The 26872-nt window shown below is 28.7% G+C and overlaps 1 protein-coding gene across 2 annotated transcripts in view; it reads left to right on the top strand.

The window, feature by feature from the left end:
* The window catches only part of LOC119683434, a 44401-nt gene extending 20376 nt beyond the window's left edge, over positions 1-24025 (top strand). Inside the window, exons 2-5 of one of the 2 annotated variants that reach the window (XM_038097103.1) lie at positions 21502-21607; positions 21874-22134; positions 22667-22913; positions 22982-24025. In XM_038097103.1, the coding sequence (XP_037953031.1) occupies positions 21502-21607; positions 21874-22134; positions 22667-22913; positions 22982-23678 (1311 nt within the window). In that variant the 3' untranslated portion in view covers positions 23679-24025. The remainder of the gene's footprint in view (positions 1-21501; positions 21608-21873; positions 22135-22666; positions 22914-22981) is intronic. The other variant, XM_038097105.1, reaches the window with a different exon arrangement.
* Positions 24026-26872: the final 2847 nt, after the last annotated feature.

Below are 26872 nucleotides of genomic sequence, written 5' to 3' on the forward strand. Positions count from 1 at the left end.
ATTTAATTAAAATTGTTTGCAGTTTCACACAAAAATAAATAAATAAATATGTTACTAGTATATATGGTATAAGTTTTTGCTAACATATTGTAATTTTTGAATGAGATAACTTAAAAATTTATGGGGGGAAATATTGGTATTGATATAGTGTAAAAAATATACCAAATAGATGGTGTTTAATTTTTTAAGCTCCATTAGCTAGAACGTTTTCATATTAAGATGTGATTTATAATTAACCATAAAAAATAAAATGTTTTTTTTTTTTGGTTTTAGAAGATTGAACAATAATAACAACTTGAATTCTGGAATAAAAGTGACATAGTATTCTCATTAATCCAAGGTTTTGCATTCTCAACATTTATTCTATATACACTAAATAGTACAGGCAACCAGTTTTCATCATTTTCAAATTACTTTGATCCACAAAAAACTCATGTAAAACCTCATTTAATTAACCTTTTATAGTAGCAAGTAAATACCTACATATAAGACAAATAAATGAATATGATAAGATCCATTTGTCTACTATATGTATTTAAGGTCAATTTGAAGATGTTGAACTGATATTGTCCGTTTTTCTCCAAAACATTTTTGGCAATATTCGAATTAAAGTTCAAAAAGTAAGATTTTAAAAGATGAATTAAATATTTTCCATTTTAAAAGATACGTGTCTTCAACAAACATGTTACGAATAAATAGGAAAACACTTTTACCTAAGATATCCTTCCCTCTCGAAAGAGTGAATTCATCAAATATTTGTTAAAAAAAAATCTCGCAAAAATAATTTTTTAAAATCATTCTGTACAAACAAAAAGCAATGTACAAAAAGAAGAAGAAAAATCCGGGGAAGAATATCTAAAGTATTATTTTTGTTATTATATTGAGAGATTTGGACTGCAATCTACAGTGCTTTTGTGCCTTTTATAGATTTAGCGCATATCTTCAAGTCCAACATTCGTTATAAATTGTAGTATTAATTCTACATCATAGAGTCTTATTTCTTCATCTGATGTAGGATGCTGACCTACTTATTTTGTTCATGCATTAGCGCATAAGGATTGATTCTCATCCTTACAAAACCATTAAGTTCTATTCGAGTAATTTACTACTTTTAAATGTGATAGTTCAACCTAAAACACCCTGTCAAAATTCCTGTAATGATTCTTAAATTATTTTTTATTAGTTATATAGAACTCCTAAATCGTTTTAGGTTGAAAGTCCATGTAAAAGATTTCAATCGTGATAGCTCTGCTAAATTATCCCTGTTTTTTTTTCTTTCTATATAGGTGAAAAGAAATTACCTTTTCAAGCCACAGAAGAGCTGGTGGCTCAAAATGAGTACTTTTCAATATACGAAAAAGCGTTGTAGGTTCAGCCAAATTAATTTCAATAAATTAATCAAATTTTTGTTGTTGTTTCTTTATTACTGTTCGAACCCTTCTAATTAAAAATATTGAATATATTGAAATAAATCAAATTAAATTATTATTAAATTATTAAAATCATTATTAATATTTATTATTTTCTTAATACGAGTAGTTGCAATATTATTTTAGTAATAGTATTTTATTTTTTTATACTTTTATAAAATTTCTTTGCTCTTGCTTCACTTCAGTTTTTGACAAGATTAATTCTAGTTCGGCCATATTGTTTCCCTCAAGTGAAATACTCGTATGTGCAAGAAATTGCGCAGCAAATGCTCTCATAACAACATTATAATTACAAATAATCGCTCGTCAATTTCAGCCAATAAATCTATTGTAAGATCTATATAATACATATAGTAAGAATATGTTCTATACATTTTTTTACATTTTTCAATAAATGAAATTTATTGTTAACGGTTAGTGACCCGAATTACTTCACTTAATTTGAGTAGCATTGCCGCAATTTCAATAGAATTTTATGTTAACCTAAACGAAGCTCTAGTATTGTACTTATAGTATATGTATCTTACAGGCTTACGTACGTACGTACGTATGTATGTGCTCGTGTACGTAAGAGTACATTTTTTCGTTTGTGGTATATGATTTTCTAAGTACGAGTATACAATATCTATATTCCGGTTGGTATGTGTTTTTTAACTTTGTCAGCGATCGACATTAATTGCGGCGTGTGAGCACAACTAAACGCCCACCACTAAAGCACGTCTAAGTACAAAAAGAAAGATTGAAGCGAAAACAAAAAAAAAATTATACAGAATTAATATCTTTGTATCTGATCTTAATGTATTTTCTTAAATCGCATAACTTATAATACGAATAAGCTGAACAATCAGACGCAAACGGCAACAAATTTCAAATTGAAGAAACATTCAAGAAAACTAAAAAGAATAGCAGCTTTTCATTAGCTTCAAAGAACCCTGCGCCAAATGTATATTAGCCTGTATCTGGGTACGTTCGGGTGTGTGGAATCGAGTAATTTGGAGCAGGCAATTCTCAATTCAAACTCGAATATTAGACAAATTGCTGTGAAGTGATAGATGCGAATCTTATGGATATCAAATACTTTTCTCAAAATTAGAACTAAAATATTGTGTACGAGTATCAATCACATCTACATACGAAAGATATGTATAGTTGCATATGTAGGTACACTTATGTGCCACAGGCATTAATATTAATATTGATCAATCTTTTTAATACTTTTTCCACTTGAATGTGTTCAGTGCGCTTTTGATGTTTCAAACATATTTTTTAATTTAATTTTTATTCTGTTTTTTATTGGCAGCACTTAACGCTTCATTATTTGTTTTACTTTGCTTTGGATTGCGTTGATTTTGCTTTGGATTTTAATGTACCGAGGCGAAAAGTTGCTGGCAACATAAAAAAAAATTGCACTTAAGTATTGGAAACTGGCAATTATACAGATTTAATTTATGCACATTTTTAAAAGATTATGTGGAAAATCATTTAAGCCAATTGCAGATAAAAAAAAATTAAACTCAATTGACAAATTGACAAAAGCTCTTCAAAACCAATAAAATTGCACTTCGTCTTATGAGCAGATACATTTATATGATTTTTAGGTCAGAATATTTTGTAATATGCTTAAATTCTTGAAGCCTATCTTCAAAATATCAGTGTCTCTTTAATTTGATTTTTAATTAAGTGATGTTTAAGTTACGATCTCAATATGATGGTTTGTCTTATGAAACAGTTCGGCATCTTTGTTTGATAGAGGATATGACTTCTAATCACATTGTTTGAGAGTAATTTAGTCTAGACCAGGAGGAGAATACTGTCTCTGGGGTTCTTATACACGAACTTATATTAAAAAATCCTCAAATAAAGAAATTCTGGGCTACATACAAGTAGCTTCGTATGAGTGCATAAAATCCTTACTTTTTATTCTATTTTATGATCCCTCTAATATTAAGACATCCTTAACAATAGAAATTTTGAATCTTTCTCAACAGAGCTAATGTCTTCTGTTCGATTTGAGTAAATTGTAAGCATAACTGATTATTAGTGTTGCAGTGTTCTGTTCCACTGGGAACAGCCCAAAATCCTGTTTGATTCTCTTATAATCAAATCTACATATGTAGTTAATCGAAATACCATTGTCTATTCGATCTGAAACAGTTCAAATCTAATATAGGGAACTTGGAACTCAATTTTTACATTACTAGCTATTAACAAAAATATGGTATATATGATATATATTGAAATAAATCATGAGCGAAAGTTCTCTCTGCATACTTTTTTTAGAGATCCGTTTAATTTCAATTTATAGTAAAAATGCAGATAATTTGGGATCTGAAAATTAACAACATTTGTGCGATTTAGTTAGACAACAGTTTTCAAATATATAAATATATGTTAGTTATGACTTAGTAAAAGCTGAAAGGCTCGGTACTACTAACTGGCGACAGCAAGCAACTAATTGGGCTGGCTGGCGGAGGCTATTCGACGCGTAAGTAAGTAAGTAAAAACTGAAGATCTTGCAATAAAAAAACGAAAAACATTATTTTAAATAAGGTTAATCATTACAAACAATACAGCAATTTCTTGAAAGGAAGCTAAGAAGGGTATTGCTTTTCATTTTGACTTATAATGATTGAGCATTTTGTGATGACTAAGGCTTCAAGGATCAACCACGATCGCAGTGTTTTACTGCACTAAAAACCAATGCTCTGTTAATTTCTTATTTCACTAAAAATATTAATAATAAAAAATTGATATCTTTTCTATTAAGGATCTTATCTTGTTTTCAAGCACTCTTTTCTTATCTTTTCTTCACCAAGCACGTTTCCGTATACGTATACAGAAACGTGCAATACATGTACATATATATTTTTTGTATAATTATTAGATGCGAATGTAAATGAGACCTTTAAACACATGGTGGCAGCTTACCTGGCACTGAAGGTAGAGAAGGAAATATCTTATATCAGATGAAATCGAACTTAGAGACGTACTTTAAATGCATGATAGGGGCACAATAGATCTCAAGGTCGCATTACAGAAACCCTCAACTTAAAAATAACAATAATAATAACATAAATATATTATTAATATATAATTGAAAACGCATAAAAAAACATATAGCATGGTAAGAAAAGAATATACTATTAAAAATTTTAATTATGTGTATTGTGTTTCATTGTGTCTCGTTATATCATATTGTAGTCTTTAAACTAAAAAAAAATTTTTCCTTATCTAAAGAACATATCACAAACTAATGAAATGTGAACATTTTGTCTATATACTATTTTTTTTTTCTCTTTTATTATATATTTAATATAAACATTCGTTCGAAATCTGACAATCCTAAATTTAAGTACAAAACTGACTGATTACACATTTTAAATTTGTTTATACTTTTCGAAAAATGAAATATCATTGCAATTGTTTATTTTGAATCAAATTCCAGAATATCTTTCCATTCTATAATCTACACTATGTTTAGTACGAGCTATGAGCGACGAACTCATGATCAATCCAACCATTAAAAAATGTGTGGAAATTAAAAAAGGAACCACGAACGCATTTTCATGAGAACCGAAAACTAAGAAGCACTTGTGAGATACATAACAAAAAAAAAATTTTTTGGTCAATCACGTTCCTAAATTTCTAGTTTTTAAGTTCTTCAATAATTTTTCTGTTTAATGTTTGTATTAAAAAAAAAAAAAGTAAAATATTTGTGCTTCAATGTTTTTGAAAAATGATTTGTAGTTTTTCATTTTTCTAACTACGCTGCCGCGGTACAGTAAAAATAAATAATAGCGTTTGTATGTATGAAGTAAATGTAAATTTGAGATACTTACAAATACAATATATTACTTAAGAGTTTTTTTTCACTTTTTCTTTAAACTATGATTTTTGATTATAATTTAAGCATCGAGTTCATTGCTTTTCTAATTCGATTTTGAAATGCAAAAGCACTCTCAGACCACAATCAAAACTCAGTTGTGTGCATTCTAAAGTGGTTTGGGATTTATTCTTCGATTTAATGTATTCCTGGTACAAAAGATTCATACGGCATAAGTAAAAGCATTATTACTATTGTGTTCGTTTTATTTAATTTTTTCCTTTTTTTCTTCATTTCAGTTTCAAACTTCAAAAAGTGGTTGTTAATGCCATGGCTCTAAAAATAATCACGTTTTAGATTTTAGTTTAAATAATTTTATAATTTTGATGTATGTATGTATGCATATCTTTACAATCAGTCAGTCATGTGTCAACATTAAATGCTTGGAAAGTTCTCTAAACGTCTTTTTGAATTTTGACTATATTGACTATGTAATAAAAAAATTACACATTATATAAAGTAACTATATCAGTTACTAATAAGATATATCGTAAGTAATATGTTATATCGTTTTATTAGTTGAAAACTTGTATCTATACCTAATTATAGACTAAGGCACCGGAAATTGAAAGAGCTCTATTGAATAATATAATTTGGGATATATAGTAATAATAACGGCCACCTGAATATGCATCGAATCATAAGCTCATACAATAGATATTTTTATTTTTCTACTCTATGAGCTTAAACTCAAAGAAAACAGTTTCAATATATTGTCTAAAGTTAGGGTTGAATTGTCTCACACGTTATAATAAAATGAAAATAAATAAATTGTAAATCAGGGATGGCATTCAAAACTTAACGAGTAGTTATTCACAGCACGATGATATTAAAGTGGAAACAAAATTCATAGCTAAATACTGTATTATACATCCTTTCTGTCTCCCATATAGTATGCTCTTGTAGTTGTTGTGTACCTTAATGATGATAACCTTATATATTATATGATTACTGATGACCTTATATATGATGATTACTTTCTTCAACTGCGAAAGATGGGGTGAAGAAAGAACACTACTTGCAGGATATATCGGTCACTTTGCAGTCGATAATATTGTAGAAAAAATGATAGAACGAGCAGAAAATTGGAAAAAAATCACGCAATTCATCGGAAATGTTTTAAGGGAAAAGAAAAAAGATCTGGACGCAATCTAATCTTAAACGAAGAGCAGGAGTGAGAGCCGGAACACATACTCTGAGATTGAAAAAAGTAGACTGTAGGGCAAGATTAATTATCTGCAACAGTAGCGGGGCCTGGACGCAGGGCACACCGATGGAAGTCTTAAATGACTAATAGGGACCCTACTTCGAAGTAATACTAACGTAGTCCCGGGATAGAACAACGTCTCTAGGAATAAGGGGGTTTAAAGTTACGCAAAGGGTTCAATATCTACAACTAATATTTGAATCGATATAAAGTATATCGTTGGTATAAAGTACACTACTCGTCGGACTTAATGAATGTTTTCTTTGCATAGCCTATTCGTTAAATGGATAAAAGTTGGCTGACGATGATTGTCAGTGTAAGAGAGTTTTTACTGTAGTTTACTGTAGTATACTGTATGATGTTTTGAAAATAAATCATTGGGTTAAGAAAATATTAAATCTTATTTAATATAGGCTCTTCTGTACCATCTGTACCGTAGCACATATAGCAATTAAGTATGTGATGTCAAAATTTTACGGAAATAATTTTCTTTTTGTTTGCAATCTATTACTATAAAAAAAAAAGATATTTCCTTTAAAAGTTTACTTCAGCAATAATATGAAAATAAATGATATATCTATTTATTATTTTCTATTTTCTCTGTTCTTAATTTTAGTATAATTATTACAACATTTGTGTGGAAATTAAAGCATTCAAATTTATCATTACTCTAGCAAATTTTGAGAATACAAACTTTTACCAATTCTTCTTCTTGTCAGTTATAATAAATGTTTCTAAAACCACAAAAATATAACTTTTTGTAAGTTCAATAAACTTTTGGCTGAAGTTCTACAAATACAGCAAAGAGCTTAAGCAATGCAATCAATCTTCAATTTGAAAAATTAATACTTCGTAATAAGAGTAATACGAGTACTTGAAAACTTTTACTGGTACTGGTACGAAAAGTCATACAAATTTAATAACTCGAAGCGTTTCTTTCAGATACTCGTACAAAAGCGACGAGTTTTATTGACGAGTATTAAATGAAACGTACAATCTTTTTGGCTCTTTGATGCCTTTAAGTGCCTCAAAAACAAATCATGACTTGATGCGATTATAAAAGGCACAAAAATTTATTTAAAATTATACCAAAATCAGAAGAAAAAAATTATTTTATATGTGAAAAAAATTAAAAATGCTTAAATAGAAATTAAACAATAAACAAACTGAAAGTACAAATACTCAAATACTCACTCGCCTCTTGCACGTATTCATTTGAATATCGTCTTAGAATTTAGATACTTTAAATGGTAACACATTTAAATAAAAAGGTTAAAATTTCTTTACAAAATTAGAAATGAAAAAAAAAACACTATTTTCGTATATAAATAAATAACCCAAAAAATGACTAATGAAATTACTACGCTTCGAACGTACACATAGATATAGATATATACCAAACAATCAAAAAAAAAAACAAAATACCAGAATTAAAAAATCTTAAATAAAAGTAACCCACATCAATTTTTTGTCTATTTTTCTTCATTACTTTGATGCGATATAAACAATTACCGCATGTATCCATGTATGTGCGTAAGTATCTTATATCTGAATATTTGATATGTAAGCTTAGTAGGCAAATGTACGCATACATTTTACTTTTTGAGTAGCAATTGTTTTCATATTGTTTTTTTTTTCTTTATTTTTTTTTATATTTTTTAAATTAAGTTTTTACGATATTTAATACATTTTCATATATCTTTAATTTTTGAATTTTTTAATCGATGTGGCTTTTAAGAATTTTTAAAGAACTTCGAATCAATTGTTCAATTTTAGATACAATATCTTTCTTATTTTCTTTCTGTTGTTATGTGCATAGATATGTGTTTGTCTGTTATTATTGTTGTTGTCATATCAAAATGATTATAACTAAGTATCGTGTATGTAAAGTTAAAGAAACGAATCTATACACACAAGTACAGATTTATTTAAAATGTAGCACAAAGTATTTTAAGGCGAATGAACCGTTGCAATACATTTAAATATATTTTCAAAATAAGACAACAAAATAAAAATCTGACTTCATAAAGCCACGAAGTGTTAAGTGGAGGAGTTGAAGTATTTTGGAGAGTTTTTTTATAAATTTTTAATATATTTGACTTACACTCCATGTATGTGTAATTGATTTGTTTTTTATTGTTATTAATTACTTTTACTTGATACGCGCATACATGGCGCAATAAAGTAAGAAAGATATTGGGTTCAATAGGAACGGTAGTAGAACTACTGGGATAAAGGCAAATTTTTAATCAATTTTTTATATATAAATTTAGAGAAATATTTTTTATATATATTTACTATAAAAATGGGTAATTTCCATACATAAATATAGCTCTAGCTAGATACAAGTGATCTTTGGCTACTATTATTTTTGGATATGGACATACCTAATGTAAATTGGTAATACCACATTATCCCACAAGGAATTCTAGTCAAAATTACAAGTCCTTCTTATATTCCTATTCCAAGAAATTTTTGGATGAAATGGTAAATAATTATTTTTAGAAAAGGGTTCCGAAGATTTTTCGATATGAATATACTTTGTGTAAATTGGTAATTCCACATTATCCTACTAAGACTTCTACACATAGCTATAAGTCCTTCTTATATTCCTTTTCCAAGAAATTTTTGGATGAAATGGCAAATAAGTACTTTTAGAAAAGGGTTCCGAAGATCTTTTTGAATATGAATATACTTAGTGTAAATTGGTAATACCACATTATTCAACCAAGAGTTCTAATCAAAACTAAAAGTCCTTCTTATATTCCTTTTCCAAGAAATTTTTGTTTGAAAAAATAATTACTTTATATTTAAAGTTTTAGAAAAAGGTTCCGATAGGATCTTTTTTTACTTGTTTTTCTTTCTCTCGAAAGAAATAAGCTTTAATATTGCTTTCAAATTCAATACAAAGGGTAAAAGACAGCTCTACCTCACTAGTCGATGTAGGACAAGTTGATAGGTGGTACGAGGAAGAATAGGTAACTGAATAAAAATGTGGTATATGTGTCAAAATTAAATTTTTAAATTAAAATATTATAGTTGTTATATTGTAAACTTTTTTGTGTTAAAAATAAAAATATAAAACTATATATTATTACTTTGGGACTTAAAAAATAACATCCCAATTCATATATTGTCGTGCGCCAATAGATTTCAGACCATAACTAATGGATTCTTTACAAAGTATCTTGTATCCAATAATTTATGAATTTCAAGAAAAGAATCAACAATTATGCGCGATCAACCTTAAAGTAGTTATGGTGGCATAAAAAAGGTTTGATAGACTTTGATAGAATTTGTTATATATCTTATGAGAGTGAAAGATTGAAAGATTGCTTAAATAAACAAGACATCAAGTAGTTCAATTCGGGTCGCTAGCAGGACACAGACACACTACCACCATCTACTATATACGATATAGTATATATCTACTATATAAGTGCTTAAACTATGGCGTAATCACTTATGGCGTGTTCGGATTTGTTTGTATTTGTTGAAATCGGGCCTCAATTGGTATCGGTGAAGAAATTTGTTGGCAGACTTTAAGACCTAGCATCGATTGTACTGCAAATAATGATGATGAATAAAATACTATTATTTTTATAATAATATAATAATTATAAAAAAATATGTACTTTTCGCACAAGTTCTGCTTTATAATTGTTTTACTTCGCTTAGTCGAATATAACTCTTTTAACCAATAATTACATGCAATAAAAAGTAATTTTCAATTAAAATATAGATCAAACAGAAATAAAATATTTTTAATAATTGTTACATTACGAAGCAGACCAAACCTGATAGCAAACTTCATAATAATTTTGTACGCCTTCAATAATTTGGCCTCAAGAATTCTTGGCCAAATATTTTGCTTATTTATTTATCTTAAGACATAGAAAAAAGTCATATCTTAAGACTGCTGTTATTCTTGTTGTACTTATAACTTCAAATACAATGCCCAACGGCCTGAAGTTGGCAGCTGCGTTCAGCGTTCATTAGAACAGAAAATGTTAAGGCTGCGCTGCGTTTTACAGTAACTTTATTTTTGATTTAGGATTTTTTTTTTTGTTTTTAATTCCTTTACAACACATTAAATTAGATAGAAAATAAAAATCAAAATAGATATAGATATAGATATAATATTTTATCAGATATATGTATGTAGGTATATGTGTATTGTATTTGGCATGACATCGTGTGTAACTACGTAAATATGAAAAGAAATAATTTTGTACCTACGCATGCGCACCCAACAACAATATATCTCAGTACGATTTCTTTATATTTTTATTATTTTTTATTTATTTTTATTTATTTTTACCAAATTTTACATATTTTTCTGATTTTGAGTTTTCAAAATTCAAATTGTCTACGCAATTTACTTTGGCAAAATGTCAGTGAACTACGCGCTGCAAAAGTTTTACATTTGACAAATCTTTCAGATACAAGATATTAGATACACTATGTAGTTGTAAGTAGCACGTAACTTTTGTAACTAACAATGTTAGAAACAAATGTTTTTTATTTGTGTAAGTATTTGTAAATGTAAATGTATCTGTATCCGTATCTGTATCTGTGATATATTGTATCTGTATCTCTGTGTGATGTAAGTCATATAAATTTGTTTACTTGATTGCTAAGTTGTCTACATTTTTGTGGTGCTTATAATTGATTTGTTGTTTTCTGTTGTCTGAGACGTGTAAAGTTAAAAACAATGCAGGAATGCTGCTTTGGCAGGATTGTCATGTACACCTGGTAAACTATAAACTCCATTAGTAATTTTATTATTATAACTTTTAAATCAAGCATGCAATTGTGTTTGGGAGGGATATGCCTTCGCATTAACACTTGAATTTAAGCACACATGAATAGGAAGTTGCATGAAAATTATTTAAATATACATACATTTCTGCAAGGATGCATGTAAAATTTTCTTAAAAATATTATAAATTATTTTTTAAAGTAATTTTTTTAATTTTATGGGCGTACGTAGCGTTTCAACTAGTAGTATTAATTATTCCGGCTCAATTATCACAGTACTCGTCAGTTGCAAATTTAAGCTTACGCCTTATATTACTGTATTGGTTTTAGCTTCCTTCTTAATATTATTTATAATAAAAAACATATAAATATTAATTTTTTTATTAAAGATTTATATTATATAATTTAATACAATATTTAATTAAATTAATTTTTTTTTATTAAAGATTAAATGATATGAAATACACAAAGTATATTTTCATTCGTCAGAATAAAATAAATAAGACTATTTTCTACCTCGACTGAAGTTTGTGTCATTCATAATTCTTCAATTAACGCCTACTCTTCCTCAACTATAAATGTATGAGTCTCTTCCTGTTTTTAAACCTATAAAATAATTTTCTCATCTTCTATTAACAATTTTACAAATGTTGTTGTTGATACTTTAAGTAGCTCTCTTAAGGACATAAACCTAGACTGGCTAAACTGTCTTTTATTTGATTCTCTTCAATGTTCCTATGACTACGAACCCAAATAATGCTCTTAGGTATATTAGCGTAAAGATAGAATAAGATACCTCTTATTAGCATATAAAGTCAACACTTGTGTTGTTAGTAAATGTACTGTGGCAAATATAGTAGACGCGGGATATAGGACTATTATCGGATAGTTGAAAAGAGATTTAAGCGTATAAATTAACTCCAAGTTATAATAGAGTTAAATACAGAAATGAAATCATTTAGGGAGGGACAATGAAATCAATCTCTATTAATTATATAGAAAATCAAGAAAGAATAAGCAGAGATCAATGGAAAGTAGTAAAAAGATGGCAATGATAAAAACTAAACCTATTGCAGTATAGATAAAGGAGTACTTAAGAAGTGCTAACAGACCATTATAGACCAAAGCAGCAAAAAATCTGTAAATAATCTGCAAATGGGCAACTATAGTAAAAAAAATGCATGTTTTAGTAAATTGTATTATGCAAGAACACATTGTTGATCGGGCTTACAATAATTTACAGTGACGTCTATAAAATCATGCATCTCTAAAGTCATGTCATAAAATCAGTACTACAAAATGCAAAGTATCTTAAGCTTTAAGATAGTTTCGTTGAATTGTTGTTACGTAGCAAAACGTTTAAATTCTATATTGGCTTATCCTAGAACATATTAAGATTATTGATCGGCATATAGACTACCCTCTATTTATCAATTACAAGGCACGTTGATGTTTCTTGATGCATTGATGCATTTTTATATGTGTTTACAACTCAACTGCTAAATGTAACGTTCTGTTTGGCCCAGGATATCAAGGGCAGCTGAACAATAGAATTAATGACTTTATCAGATCCTAAATGTTAGTTCTGTGATCAAGGGAATTTGAGGCACTAACACACAAAAAACAAAACTACTTGGAGAGATCTTAAACAATGCTAGGTAAAGACTTAGTAATGCTCAATTTAGACGACATTCTTGAATTCTTTAGCGCAGCGGTGCTGAATAATATTATATGAAGTTACTCAATACTAGTATTATCATTAAATAATAGCCTATGAATGCACACGGACCTAAAAGATCTATTGTGCGCCTAAAGGTTGAACTAAAACAATTGTATTATATGACTATTTATAAAACTCGTAGTTGTTGTGGGATTAATTTTACCTATTTGATTTGGGACTAAGATGCCGCCGCTGAGCAGTTGCATAGAATATGTTCTGATGTTTCCTTCTTCTCATGACAGAGTCGACAGAAATCACTTTCTATCGCACCTATAATCTTCTTGTGGTAATTATGTCTACAGTGTTCTGTATCAATACTTGTAGAAAGTAACATAACATAATAGATCTTCCGGTCTCAGTACTTCATTTATTTTATATTCCCAATACAATCAAAATGGTTGATATTGAATACTACATATGTGAAGGGTACTAAGGTCTCTTCAAAGCCCAACTAAATTTCTACAATTTTTTTAAATACTTTTTTTTCATCAAATGCATCAAAATAATAATAATAATAAAATCCAATTAATCTGTATGTATGCAGCCATCTGCTGTCTTAGTGTACTTAGCAGTGTAGATAAAAAATTTTTGGAAAGACGCACTACTTTCTAAACACATTTTAACCTTTCAATTATTTATACAATTTTTTAACGAAATTATAGAAATTATCATTGTTTATTTTATTCAAATTTCATATTTGGACTTCTAAATTTAAATTGCTTCTTTTTTTTTTTGGTTTTAATTTCTTTAAAACTTCGAGCCACTTGAAACTCTTCGAGCATCTTTGAATTACTTAGAATCCCAGTACTTCAAGCCTTAAACCAAATTTCGAATGTGAAGTAATCATTTTGCTGTCTTTTAGTGTTTTCATAAATTTCCTTCACCAAATCCAACCGAACCGCTCCACTCCGCATTTGTATTAAAATATTTCTGGCATACTTCGTTTGGTACTTATAGTTCGATGACATTTGTGTTTTTATAATTTTTTCATAATTTTATTTGTTTTTCTTAGTTTTTATTTCTTTTCGTGTAATTATTTTAATAAATTTATTACAAGTGCTGCCGCAGCATAATTCTAACTAGAAATTTACAAACATTTCTAGTGTTTTTTGTTATTTTTAAAAAAATTTTTAACCGCAGCGCATACCCAAACGCTTAATAATTTTTGTATGAATTTACTTACAGTTTACTTACATACCTACATACCTACATACATATCTATGCAAATAATCAGACACTAAGTTATTTGTATTTATATGTCTACACTCATAAATCCATAACCATTCTTATTTTATTTTGCCCGTACAGTTTATAATTATTGTGACTTGTATAGTTGTATAGTTTTAACAATAGAACATGCTTAAAATACAATTTAAACTTTAATATATTAATAGTTGAAAGCTAGCGGAGCACTTATCAAATGCAGATACTACGATACACATACCTACTGCATAGGCATTGAGGTGAGGTTATACGAGTCTACGAGTCTATCTTTTGTTATTATGCGTGCGTAGGTTTCAAAGCACAACAATAGGCGCATACTCTCTAGTTCAGTACGACTACGACGATTGTGACGACTGCGGTTGTGGCTGCCGCTGTGGCTGCGATAACAACAGCAACAGCGACAGCGACTACGGCTCAGATACAGATACAGATTCAGTGCTGTTACAGATATAGATCTTTATGATTGTTATAATTGGACTTTAATTACAAGGAGTGGTTTATTAGTTATGTAGATTATTTAAAAATATTATATATTTATTGTTAAATCATTCAAATCATAAATTTTATAGCTTATGCCATTTTTCACTACTAAATATTAATACAGAATGATATTTATTTTATATTAAGTGTATTTTTAATATGCAACTATGTGCAATAACTTGTCTCAGACTAAACGTGTAAAAGCGTGTCGTGATCACAGTTTGAGGGAGTTTTGATTGATAGATATACATATGAACAAATGTCATAAGCACAATTGTGCTTATATATTATTTATACTAAAATTGTTCAGATTTTATGTTAGAACAAAAAAAAATATTAGTAAATAAAATACTTTCACTTAAAATTAAAAATAAATCGAACTGAAAATTTACTATGCATTTCGAACTATTTCGAATTAAGCAGTTCATTAACTGGATAATAGGAAGTCAATTGATATCACTGTCAAAGAAACTGAACATAATTAACACGAGCATTTCATAGAGGTTCCAAGAACGGCACGATGGTTCAGTTTACTACACGGAGCCACTTGTCAATCTCAATGACTAACAGCGGTTCATCACTCCACAAAGAGGATTTACAAGCAGAACCCCACGGAATACAACAACAACACAAGCAATTTATTAACGGTGTGAATATATCAAATGGCCAACAACAGTGGAAAACCTCTACCAAAGGATAATAAATCCAAACATTGAATGTTTGCTATAGATCGATAGGAAAATATGATTTTATTATATGATTAATACCTCATGCAGCTTTTATCACATAATGATTGTTTTCGAAAATACCTGTACTATATCAATGTAAATTTATACCATATCCTCCAAAGTGACTACTTAAATAGAAGACGAAGAGCAAATTACTTCTTAAGTCTAATATATTTATTACTACAAGACATATTATTGTTGAAAATATGGAGAAGAATCAATTGACAATAGATTCATGAATTAGACTGTAAGCTTATAAGTGAAATGGTATGCGAAGACATGTAGAAACTGAAGATTTCCACCGAAATGAACTGTTAAGCTATATCTATTCATAAAATCTATAACTACATAAAAATGAAACAAAATTTTATTTTGGTTATTAATCAAATATTTGATTTTATTTAATTTAAGTAAATTAAAATTAAATCAAATACATTGATTCTTAGTAGTATTTTGATGGTACTTCCATAATTATTCACTTTTAATCCTGCCAGCTGCGGGTCTGGTATTTGATATAATAGTTACTTTTATGTAACACCCGCGAGGTAACAAAAAATCGCTGACTGGACAAGAAATACCTAAACCATCAAGTGCTGAATTATGATAAATGAATAATAATCGGTAGTAACATGAAGAATAGAGGTCGGTAACAATGTGACACATTAGAAAATACAGACTCTCTATAGAAAGTCTGTTTCTATGTATAGAACTATTTACATACATAAATAAATTTATATGCACTTATATAAACAATCACAATCATATATGTTGATATGCAGATGTCTGAGTTAGTGATTCATCACCTTAACTCTATTATATCTGTAGACGGTTTTAGGTCACACTAAGAATAACTTTATAATATGATGGATCTGATGTCTTTGTATCAGCCTGCGTTTATCAGATTTCGCTGTATTCTTAGGTTGCTGAGTGTTGGATTATTGTGACTGTCAATTATATTGAACAGTTTCAGTGCACGATCTTTAATATATTTTTCGACTGAATCGACTCTCAGATCTCTGTGAATAGCCGCTCCTTTTACGTACCATGGGGTGTTAACCAGTTTTCTTAAGGCGATATTATGCCCTCTTTGAAGAATTTTTTATGTTGAGTTTGGCGCTTGGTAAAACGCAATACTGCCATCGAGTAGTCCTGGTTTAATAATCTGTTTATTGTTGTTTCATTAAAATGAAATAAACAATATTTTCTTAATAATACCTATAAGATATTGATAACCTTGGTCTATGTTACCATTTCGATTTAAGCACAATCTGTTACTCAGTGTACTAGCGTTAGTTTTTTTTTTGTAAATATATTCTTGAGTGTTCTGCGATTGCATAAAGCCATCGAGTATGTAAGGGTTTTTGGCGATACTATCACTATGTTTTTAATCAATCCTTTAGTCTGGTATGCGCTAGTCTGTATTTAAAAATATTTTTCTAAAGTCGGATCATCTTAGTTTTTGTGATTTCATAACAAAATGATATAAAAATATTTGAAATAGATTTTTTAGCAAAGTACCAGTAATTCAGTTACCAAATATGCATTTTTAAACTGAATAACCAAATTAATTGAACAAAAAAACCTAATGTGTTTATTTAAAGTTCGCTATCTGCAATTAATTTCCAGGAATTTTTCATAAACAAAATTAATTTTTTAAAATGTACGATTTATATATATATAAATTTTTTTTCTTGCATTTATCAAACTAATTTATTAATATGAATATTGCTTTTTATAAGCAATCATTTTAAGCAGATTTCATATTGTTTGCATATTCAAAATGAAAGATGTCAGATTCAGAATGTACGCCATATTTAAGTATTCAAAAGCTGTCTCAGTAATAATTTGCTTAATTGAATTCGTCGTCTCAAAAATGAGCTTCAAAATTCAATGAACTTCGTGAATGGTGAATCAATATAGAATAAAAAAACATTTAAATTTTTTTCAAAATTTGTAACCAACAAAAAAAAACCAAAAAAATCATATCAAAAATTACTCATAAAAAATTATTATAAATTGATATGTTTCACTTACATTAATTGATTTTCAATTAAACACTCATACAGGCAGATACAAAGATACAAAGATACAAGTACAAATCGCATTTCCTAAGGTACTGAAAACTTGCTTAACACAGAAATGTGTCAAAAGTTGTTCTGTTCTGTTCTGTTTTTTTTCTGTATTGGTTTGGTTGTAGTTGTGGTGGCATATGGAATCATTTTTTAACAGCTGCCATTAGCTTAGCCATTAAATCCGTACTCCATTATATTGCGGTACATTAAAAATTAAAATGCTAAAATTCTGAAAATATCATATCAGCGCCTTACAAGTCAAGAATAAAAAAGAGCTGAAAAGACATTTTAAAAAATAAAAATCAAAAAAATCGATTGAAATAATTTTGTTATGAATCAAATTGAGAAAAAAATCTTAATTTAAAAGAATGCACGCATTACAATTCACAAGCACACAGATACTTACGCATACGCACACAAATACACTATTAAAATATTGTAAGACCACTTATGGCACTCAATTATTTCAAGACCATACCATCCAATAATAGTTTTTTAAATTAAAAATCTTTATTCTTCATTCCATTTTTTGCAACATTTCTTTTTCATTAAATAAATCACACAGGAGCGGTTTTCCTATCAACAGGTATCTTGCTACAAAAAACGCCTGTGAATTTAACTTAAAACATCGAAAATTGCATATTTAATTTTTTCTAAAAAAAAGTTCACACTTTAATATGACCAATTCCTCCATATATATTCCGATATACAAACTGTTTAGGCGCAAGAATGAATCATCGCTAGTGCGGTGATAAATGCGTAATAGACTATTCGAAAAGACGCTCCCTTCTCATTTCGTGTTCTTACTGGAGCGCTCATGAGGCACTGTGTTAATGCTTTAAAATTGATGGTCACATCATACAATCATACTATGCAAAAGCTGTAATGATGAAGAAATGATAAAACTTATCAGTCACTTTGTTTGTCTTTTAAAGACGAAAGAGACTAGAGACGAACCTATTTTATTGTCTATAAGATGGTTTTCCCATAGACCTGGCAGAGTTACTGAAAATAGACTAACCTGTGTTTTATCTGGAAGATTACATGACTTTATATCAAAGTGTTAGAGTACATGGATCTATAATATAAAAAGCAATTAGCATAGTTCCACTCTCCCTAGAAAGTTGAGGACATTACAATAGACAATCCATATCAAACAGTGGAAGAATTGATACATATATAAACAAGCTCCTTTCTAAAGCACAAATGGCCATATTGTTTCTTTCTTAGCAAATACTTTTGCCCATTTTTGATGCTGTTAGGAAGCACTTTTGCTCGTTTTTTATATTGTTTTGTAATATTATTTTCTGTTATAAATATTTATGTATATATACGAAGGTGAGCTTGCGTGGGTGAAATGAGGACTTTTATTTTTAAAATTAAATAAATACAGTTTAGTTAATATACACTATGACTTAATAAATTAACTTTAGTTAATAATTTTAAATCTTTTCTTTCTAAATAAATTTTAGTTTCTTTCCAAACTAACTTATACTGTAATCTCCCGTATATCACGGTAGATTGGTTCCGCATTATAGCAAACACGTTGTAGGGGTATTTTCGTATACCCCGTATACACACGAGCAAAGGTATGCGTAGCTAATAGTGAACTGTATAAATCCCCGCGTTATATGGGGGCATGTTCGTGTTATACGGGGGATTAAAATCGCGTTATAAGAGTACCGCGTTATAGGGGGATTAGTGTAGTGTTGAAGCCTATTTATAGATTTCATTTGACCCTTAAACAAAATAGAGTTATAGTATATATTATCTTTGAGTTATTGGTACATCTTAAGGTAGTTTTTATTTATTCCATATTTAATTTGCAACTTCGTATTGCCATTTTATCTATTCCAAAACAATTAACTATTCTAATATAACTAATTACAGATGTGTTTATATATCATTCTTAATATACTTATATGTGTTAGATATAATATTCCCTGTATGTATTCCCTCACAAATGTATCTGTTAGTTTTTTCTTTTTAATTATATATCAAAAATTATTATTTCGTTTTTTTTTTGTTTTTATTTTTGTTGTTTTTTCTTCATCACAATTTAATTTTTAATATTATTTGTTCTTGGCATAAAAAAATAAATTGAGTACAGGAGTTGGAGGCGCACCAGCTTGAATCTACTGATTGTAGACCATTTGGGGTGGGGTGGAGTAATACGTAGGTAGTTTAATATTCTAAAAAATGCTATATTAAATATGGCGATGATGACTGTTTTATTTTAAAACAATTTATCTATATGGCACGAATTGCTTGCTTATGTCTTAAGTTTTATTATTCTTTTATTATATTTGATGTTGTTGTTGTTGTTGTTGTTAGTGTTGTTGTTATTGTTATTGTGGCTGAAATAAGTGATTTAAATTCTTTTCAAGTTCCATTATTGGCGTCGTTGATGGAGAATTATATTGAGTTTAGTGGCAATTAACGCACATGGAAATGAAAATAAAATATATTCATAACATAGATATTTTTACTTGGAATAATTAATCTTTAATTTTTTAATGGTTACACATTTGTTTATATATAATTATTAATTTATACATTTAAGAAAAAAAAAATTACTTAAAAGAATTCCCATTGCCATTATTGTTTAAAAAAAAAAATTTTACTAAAAAACTTATGTACAAAATATTTTTGATTCTTTAAAGAAAATTGTGAAATATTAGTATTTCAAATATTTAGAACAATTTGAATTTTTAAATAATTAACGTTCACAAATAAATTCAAAAAATTGTTTGGAATGTAATAATAGTAACTATGATCATTTATACATACAAAGTTATTAATTTTGTGATAGATATTTCCATTAGATTCCATGTCATTAGATGTGAAATACAATTTTATTCAAATATCCTGTACTGGACTTCCTACAGTACTGGTTCCTTTTAAAGTAATTTTCGATAATTTAGCAGCAAAAAGTAATAGCACGGTTACCAAAACTATGAAGTTATATATCCAGGAAACTTTTCGCACTGCACAGTCATTTTACGCTTACATCACCGTCCTGTTTAAACTGCCAATCTTCCACACTCATATCTACAATTTCACGCGAAAAAAGTGTAATTGTAATTATTAGAATTAACGCCTTGTGTCACATTTTTCCAAAAAAATACGGGCCTATATAGAATTCTCTTCTAATAGTTACTGTCCTTATCTAACTTCACGATCGTGATCAATGATGGCTTGGAATTTTAGAAACTGACAATGTTTCACTAGTAGTGACACGTGTTATTAAGACTTAAATGATGAGTTATTATAAGTAGTAATATTCTCATGCTGTAGTTATTAGTTAAAATTTATTTTGTATTAGTAACAGCAGTAACTTCCTCAATTTGATGTATGTCCATTGGCTTACCGATCATAACCTGTACCCAGGCACAATAACTTTTAATTGCCACAGACCTATATATTTTAATATAATATAAACTTGGACTCAGATAGTTTTCTTCTGCTATAAAACTAACTGAGTCCACTGGCATCGCATTATGTCAATACATGGCAATACATGGTTTATGACGTATGTACATTGCTATACTTTCAAAACGTTGATCTTTATTTATGTCTGTCGAATGGATGTACCAAGTGCTCTCCCACAAATTTTTAATTTTTATACTATAACTATTTATATATACTATATGTAATGTTTACTATATTTTCTAGTTCGAAGCACAATAAATATTTTGCACAAAAAAATAAAGGGCTCACATACAATTTAAATCCGAAATAATTAAAAAAAAAAATACAATACAAAAAAAAATTATTATATAAAATATGTATATAGATATTTGTTACTTGATGGTATCCAAAACAGCTGTATGGTCAGCCTAGTCATTTGATAAAAAATTTCCTTATTATTATACTTCATTCCTTACTATTATATTTTCGAAAAAAGATTTCTCGTCATAGAATATAAGTCTTCTATTTATATATACTTAAGTTAAATAAAATATTTATGTTCTTGCATTTTTTATATCTTTTTAGGTTAATAAACAGTATTCGGCCAGTGATTTGGAGACGTTTATGAAAATTGCCGCAAATTGGCAAAGCACAAACCAAAATTTGCTAGAAGGCGTGGATATAAAAGGAGGTAAGATATCCTTCAAAAACTTATGTAAATCAAGCTTAAAAGCATTTAATATTAATAATTTAATATACAATGAATTAAAGTATAAATCATGATTCATAATCATAACAACTATCTTGATTTTAAAATATATATTAAAACACTAATCAGATTAAAATGTCAAAGTGATTTTAATTTTACTAACTTAATTACTTATTTTATGTATTAATATTTCGATTATTTAATAGAAATTAAATTTTTTTTTAAACTTTTCTGAAATTAATTTGCAGAAATGCAACAATATTTAAATAATCCCGCTATGAATATGTATAAAAAACGTGAACGTACACAAAACTGGAATCACTTGGAGAAAAAGTTCCTGCTGGAGTTGTGTCGTAAGGATATGCGTATCATTGAAAACAAGCGGCTGGATGCCGGACTGACGGCTGTGAAAAATAAAGCCTGGAAAATAATACATCAGAAATTTTCGAATCAGTTTGGTACGGATCGTACGTGCAACCGTCTTAAAGAACAGTGGCGTAGAATGAAAGGTTAGTTATAGTTTTAACATAAGTTTTATTTTATAAAAGTGATATAATGTTATAAAATATAAATTATATAAATTATGATATAAAATAACGCTTTTTTCTTATTTGTTTGATGAAATGCGAATTAGTGTCTAAAGCGCTTTTACTCAATGGTATCTGGATGACCAATTGCATGATCCGCTATAATAAGAACTCCATTGAATTATGATAAATTAATCTGATCATTTTCTAGAAATATACCTTGTACCCCAGTAATCTTCCTGATAGAATATACATTGCGTTTGATTTGAGAGACAGCAGTACAATACTTAAAACAACTGTACTACTTACTATTCTCTCACTACTATTCCAAAGCCTTTCTCCCTATTGTTAAAATATTTTTTTTTTGTCATAAGTTACTTAAAGAATTAAATTTAATAATGAAACATAGATGTTATTTAAGATTCAATAATAATAACAGAGAGATAATATTTTATAATGTATGATATTATATATATGTTATAAAAAATAACTCACTTTTTTATTTTTTTTGCAGCCTGTACGCGTAATGAAATACTAGATTATAATACACGACTCTCCAGATTTGGTCCAGAAATGGCTGATCGTAAAAAACCTTCCCCATTCACTTTTGAGGTTTGGGACTTTATGCAAGAAGCTAAGAAAGCGTGCAAGTCTGAAGCACTTGATGGTATTGACTATTCGAAAATGCCTTTAGCTTTGGAAGAAGACTTCGAATATAAAGAAGATGAGCACAACGCAGAAGAAGAACATGATATGGATGAGTAAGTAACTAATATTTATAAATAGATACTTTATGATAATTTTAACAAAATTATTTTCCATTTTTAAGCAGTAGTCGCACTCCGCCACAGGAATTATGCGATATTGATATTAAAGAAGAAACAAATGAGACCTTTAATGATACCTATAATGAATCACTTGTTAATGGAGACCGTCTCACATCTTCACCAAACCATAGTCGCAATGCTTTGCTGGACACCGAACGCATCAATACACATAGTCCGACAACAACAGCTGAACATAATACCAGCTACCTGCAACACAATGGTGACATGCCAAATTTCACACCAACCTTCAATATGAATAACATATCCGCCACATTAGAAGCACTAAATGCACTACGTACAGGACAATTCTCCACGGCTGCCGCAGCAGCAGCAGCTGCTGCAATGCAAAATAACATAGCGGCTGTTGTGCAACAGCAAAAACAGTTAACAACACAATCGGACGATGACCAGCCTGTTGCAAAACGTCAACGTACTTCCAGTGTAAATGGCAGCATTGCCGATGAACGAGAACAGCAGAATATCAGCTCAGTAAACGGTGCAACTAGCACAAGTGAAAGTGGCAACAACAATGAATTGCTTGAATTCATGGAAATGCAGAAGAAAGAGCATATGATGCGTATGAAAATACTTGAAATGCAATATCAGGCAGCCAAATACAGCAGTGATATTGCCGAAATCAATAAAACTCTGGCCATACAGAAACTACAAGAGTTTGCTAGTAAACGTATGCCCAATTGAGTTTGTTTTTAGACAAACCGAAACTTCTTGGAAAACCAAAGGAAGTATTATGAATCGTTTCGAAAAATGCAAGCTACAAATCATAACAGTTTTAATATTTATTAATTTATTATTGTTAATTCTTTTAATATAAGTTTGTCCCTTTCGAGCTACGCTCGCTTGTAGAATTAATTCAAGCTGTTAGCTGATATAGATGCAGACGGCATTCTTGTAACGTGTAGTTTTATGCATACATTCCTTTAGAAAATTTGTATTAATAAATTTGTACACTTAAAGCTAAGGCAGTTTAGTATAAAAACGCATTGGCCAATGCAGTATTCTTTAAAAAAAATATTTTTTACAAATAATTCGATAAAAATTTTTATATGTCAAGACACCAAAAAATGCCATGATTATTCAAATTCTACCTCAAATACAGAACAATAAATTTCAAAATACAAAAATAACGAAGATAGATATTTCAGTTTTATACCAAACAATAAAATACAATTGCAAAATAATTAAATATATATTTTGCCTGAAAGTATGCAAAATTTTTAAACTTACAAATAAAGCGAGTTGTCGCTTTTCTTGATTAAAATTGTTAACACTTTTCGATCATTGCATAAGTAAAACAAAATTATTTTAGTTACGAATTTACTTAATTTTTAAATATTACTTAAATTTTATTATATATATGTATACATAAATATATGTAATAAATTTAATATTGTTTAATGCACAATTTATCAACTACTCCAAGTTGCTAAGAAAAAATTTTTCAATTTTTTCATTTTGAATATTTTTTTTTAAATATAAATAACATTTGTACTTATATATCAATTAATCTTAATTACTTGTTGATGTTATATTGAAATTTTAATGCACTATTTTATTTCATCCATATTAAGTGTTTTTAAAAAATACACAACTTTTTCTTTTTTAATTTAAAATGGTTAACAACGAACAAATATAACTTTTATTAACAAAACAAATTTATTTTATTTAAATTTAAAACATAAGCACTTCTTTTGTAAGAAATTAATTTTTCTAAATAATATACTTAATTTTATTTTCGTTTTTTTCTTTTTTTAAGTTAAACTTATTTTGTATTTGCCATAATATAGCATTTTAAGTCTTATTTCTTAATATAAGTGAACATTTAAATGTTAAGGAGACTGTAAATGATATATAAAATTGTTACAATAAATAAAATGAATGAGAAAAATAGATTCCTAAAACAAATTGCAGAAAAATTTGTAAAACACAAGAACATTTTTTAATTATTAAATGCATAATAATTATAATTAAAATTAATAATATATTTATGTATGTACTATATCACAAATTCAAATAAGTATAAAATTAGATATATAAAATAATTAAAATATAAAAAAACAAAAAATTAGCGTTTTTTATTATTATGTTGAGGCTAGTTGAGTCAGTATACATTTGAGTACTTTTACTCTCTATTAACTGCGAAGTTACTTCATAACCCCTCTCTACGCCTTGACTGGATCATTGTTTATCACTTTAACAGACTAAACAATAATTGACCTCAGATACCTCCTCGACGTATTGATACTGCATACCTCTGCGAAGAACCTGTAAACATTCTGAGATTCGATAACGTAGTGTTGATAAGCCTGTCGCTTTTTGTAAATAATTTCAGCGTTTTTTAATTAAGTGTAAAATGGAACATCAAAGCACGAGTCATTTCTATAACCACGGACAACTTATACATAGATGTCTAACTCCATACAAAATTAGTGTTAAATTAAATCTTGAAATTTGGTTATTCAATCCCCATTCAACAACTATAAATTGTCATTCATCCGTGTACTATGAATCAAGAAATATATTCCAACTGCATTTTCTTTTCTTACTTGCTTTAACAGAATTATTTTAATTTCTGTTAATATCAGAATAACAAAATGTATAACATCAAGAAAGCAAATTATTTTTGCAAACCTTTTGCTGAATCATTTCGAAAAAATCTCAGAAAATTTAAGAGCGGCTTGAGACATCTTACATTTTTAAATATCTTCGATAACATAAATCTTGAGAAAAGATTGTTACCGATTTTGGAATAGGCGTTTGCGATCCTCTTATATAAGTTATCTTGTGCTATAGCTATACTCACCAGTGGCTATAACTATAGTAAAACTCTAGCAGAATGCAAAGATGCAAGCGTAATTAAAGGTACAAGCGAAATTGATGCTACAAGTGAAGCTCAAACCACAATTTAACCTAAACTTACAAGAAAAGCTGCATAAATAACTGAATTTAAAACTATAAACGAAGTCTAAAATAAGAAGTTGAAACTACGAGCGAATCTACAAATGAAGATGAATCTACAAACGTAGCTGAATCTACAAACAAAGCTAAAGCTACAAGCTAAGCCGAAGCAACACATGAGGCTGAACCTATAAGCAAGGCTAAGGCTATAAGCGAAGCTGAAGCTACAAGCTAAGCTGAAGCTTCAAACAAAGCTGAATAACAAACGAGGCCAAAATTATAAGCTAAGCTTAAGCGAAGCTGAATCTACAAGTGAAGCTGAAGCTACAAGCGAAGCTAAAGCTACAAGCTAAGCTGAAGCTACAAGTGAAGCTAAAGCTACAAGCGAAGCTGAAGCTACAAACAAAGCTTAAGCTGCAAGATCAATTAAAATTACATTTTGTTTGTAATGGAAGCTACAAGAAGAATTTTTTAATTTTGATATCATATTTCAAATATCATACACATAGTAATAAAACAAGCTTAGACATTTGATACAATACTGAAACTATTGAAGGTTAGCCATCTAAATCCAACCTGCTTACAGTAGCAACGACCAAATATAAGTAACTCTCAAGAGATTCATATGATTGTCTATATAAAACGGAAAGCATCATCAAATTTTTCATATAGTTTGGTATTAAAATTCCAGAGCCCTAAATTATTTCTAATATGTGAATTTATATGTGACGCGTGATACGATATTCAGTTTTCCAATCACTGTTTTCGTAAAGAAGATTATTCAATATTGGAAAAATTTCTTATACCATTTGAAAAAGCGGATACTTGTTTTTTAATTGACTGGGTAAAAGAAGATTCCATTATTCCCAAGGAGCAACTCAGCAACATTTGTCCAGAGCACGCAATCAAAACAATTCAGAATATAGAGCATGTCCAGAGTATGTACTTTATGTAAAACACATCGTATATTTCTCTTA

The sequence above is a fragment of the Teleopsis dalmanni genome, chromosome 2 (genome assembly GCF_002237135.1).
Source record: "Teleopsis dalmanni isolate 2A chromosome 2, ASM223713v2, whole genome shotgun sequence".
NCBI classification, from domain to species: Eukaryota; Metazoa; Arthropoda; class Insecta; order Diptera; family Diopsidae; genus Teleopsis; species Teleopsis dalmanni.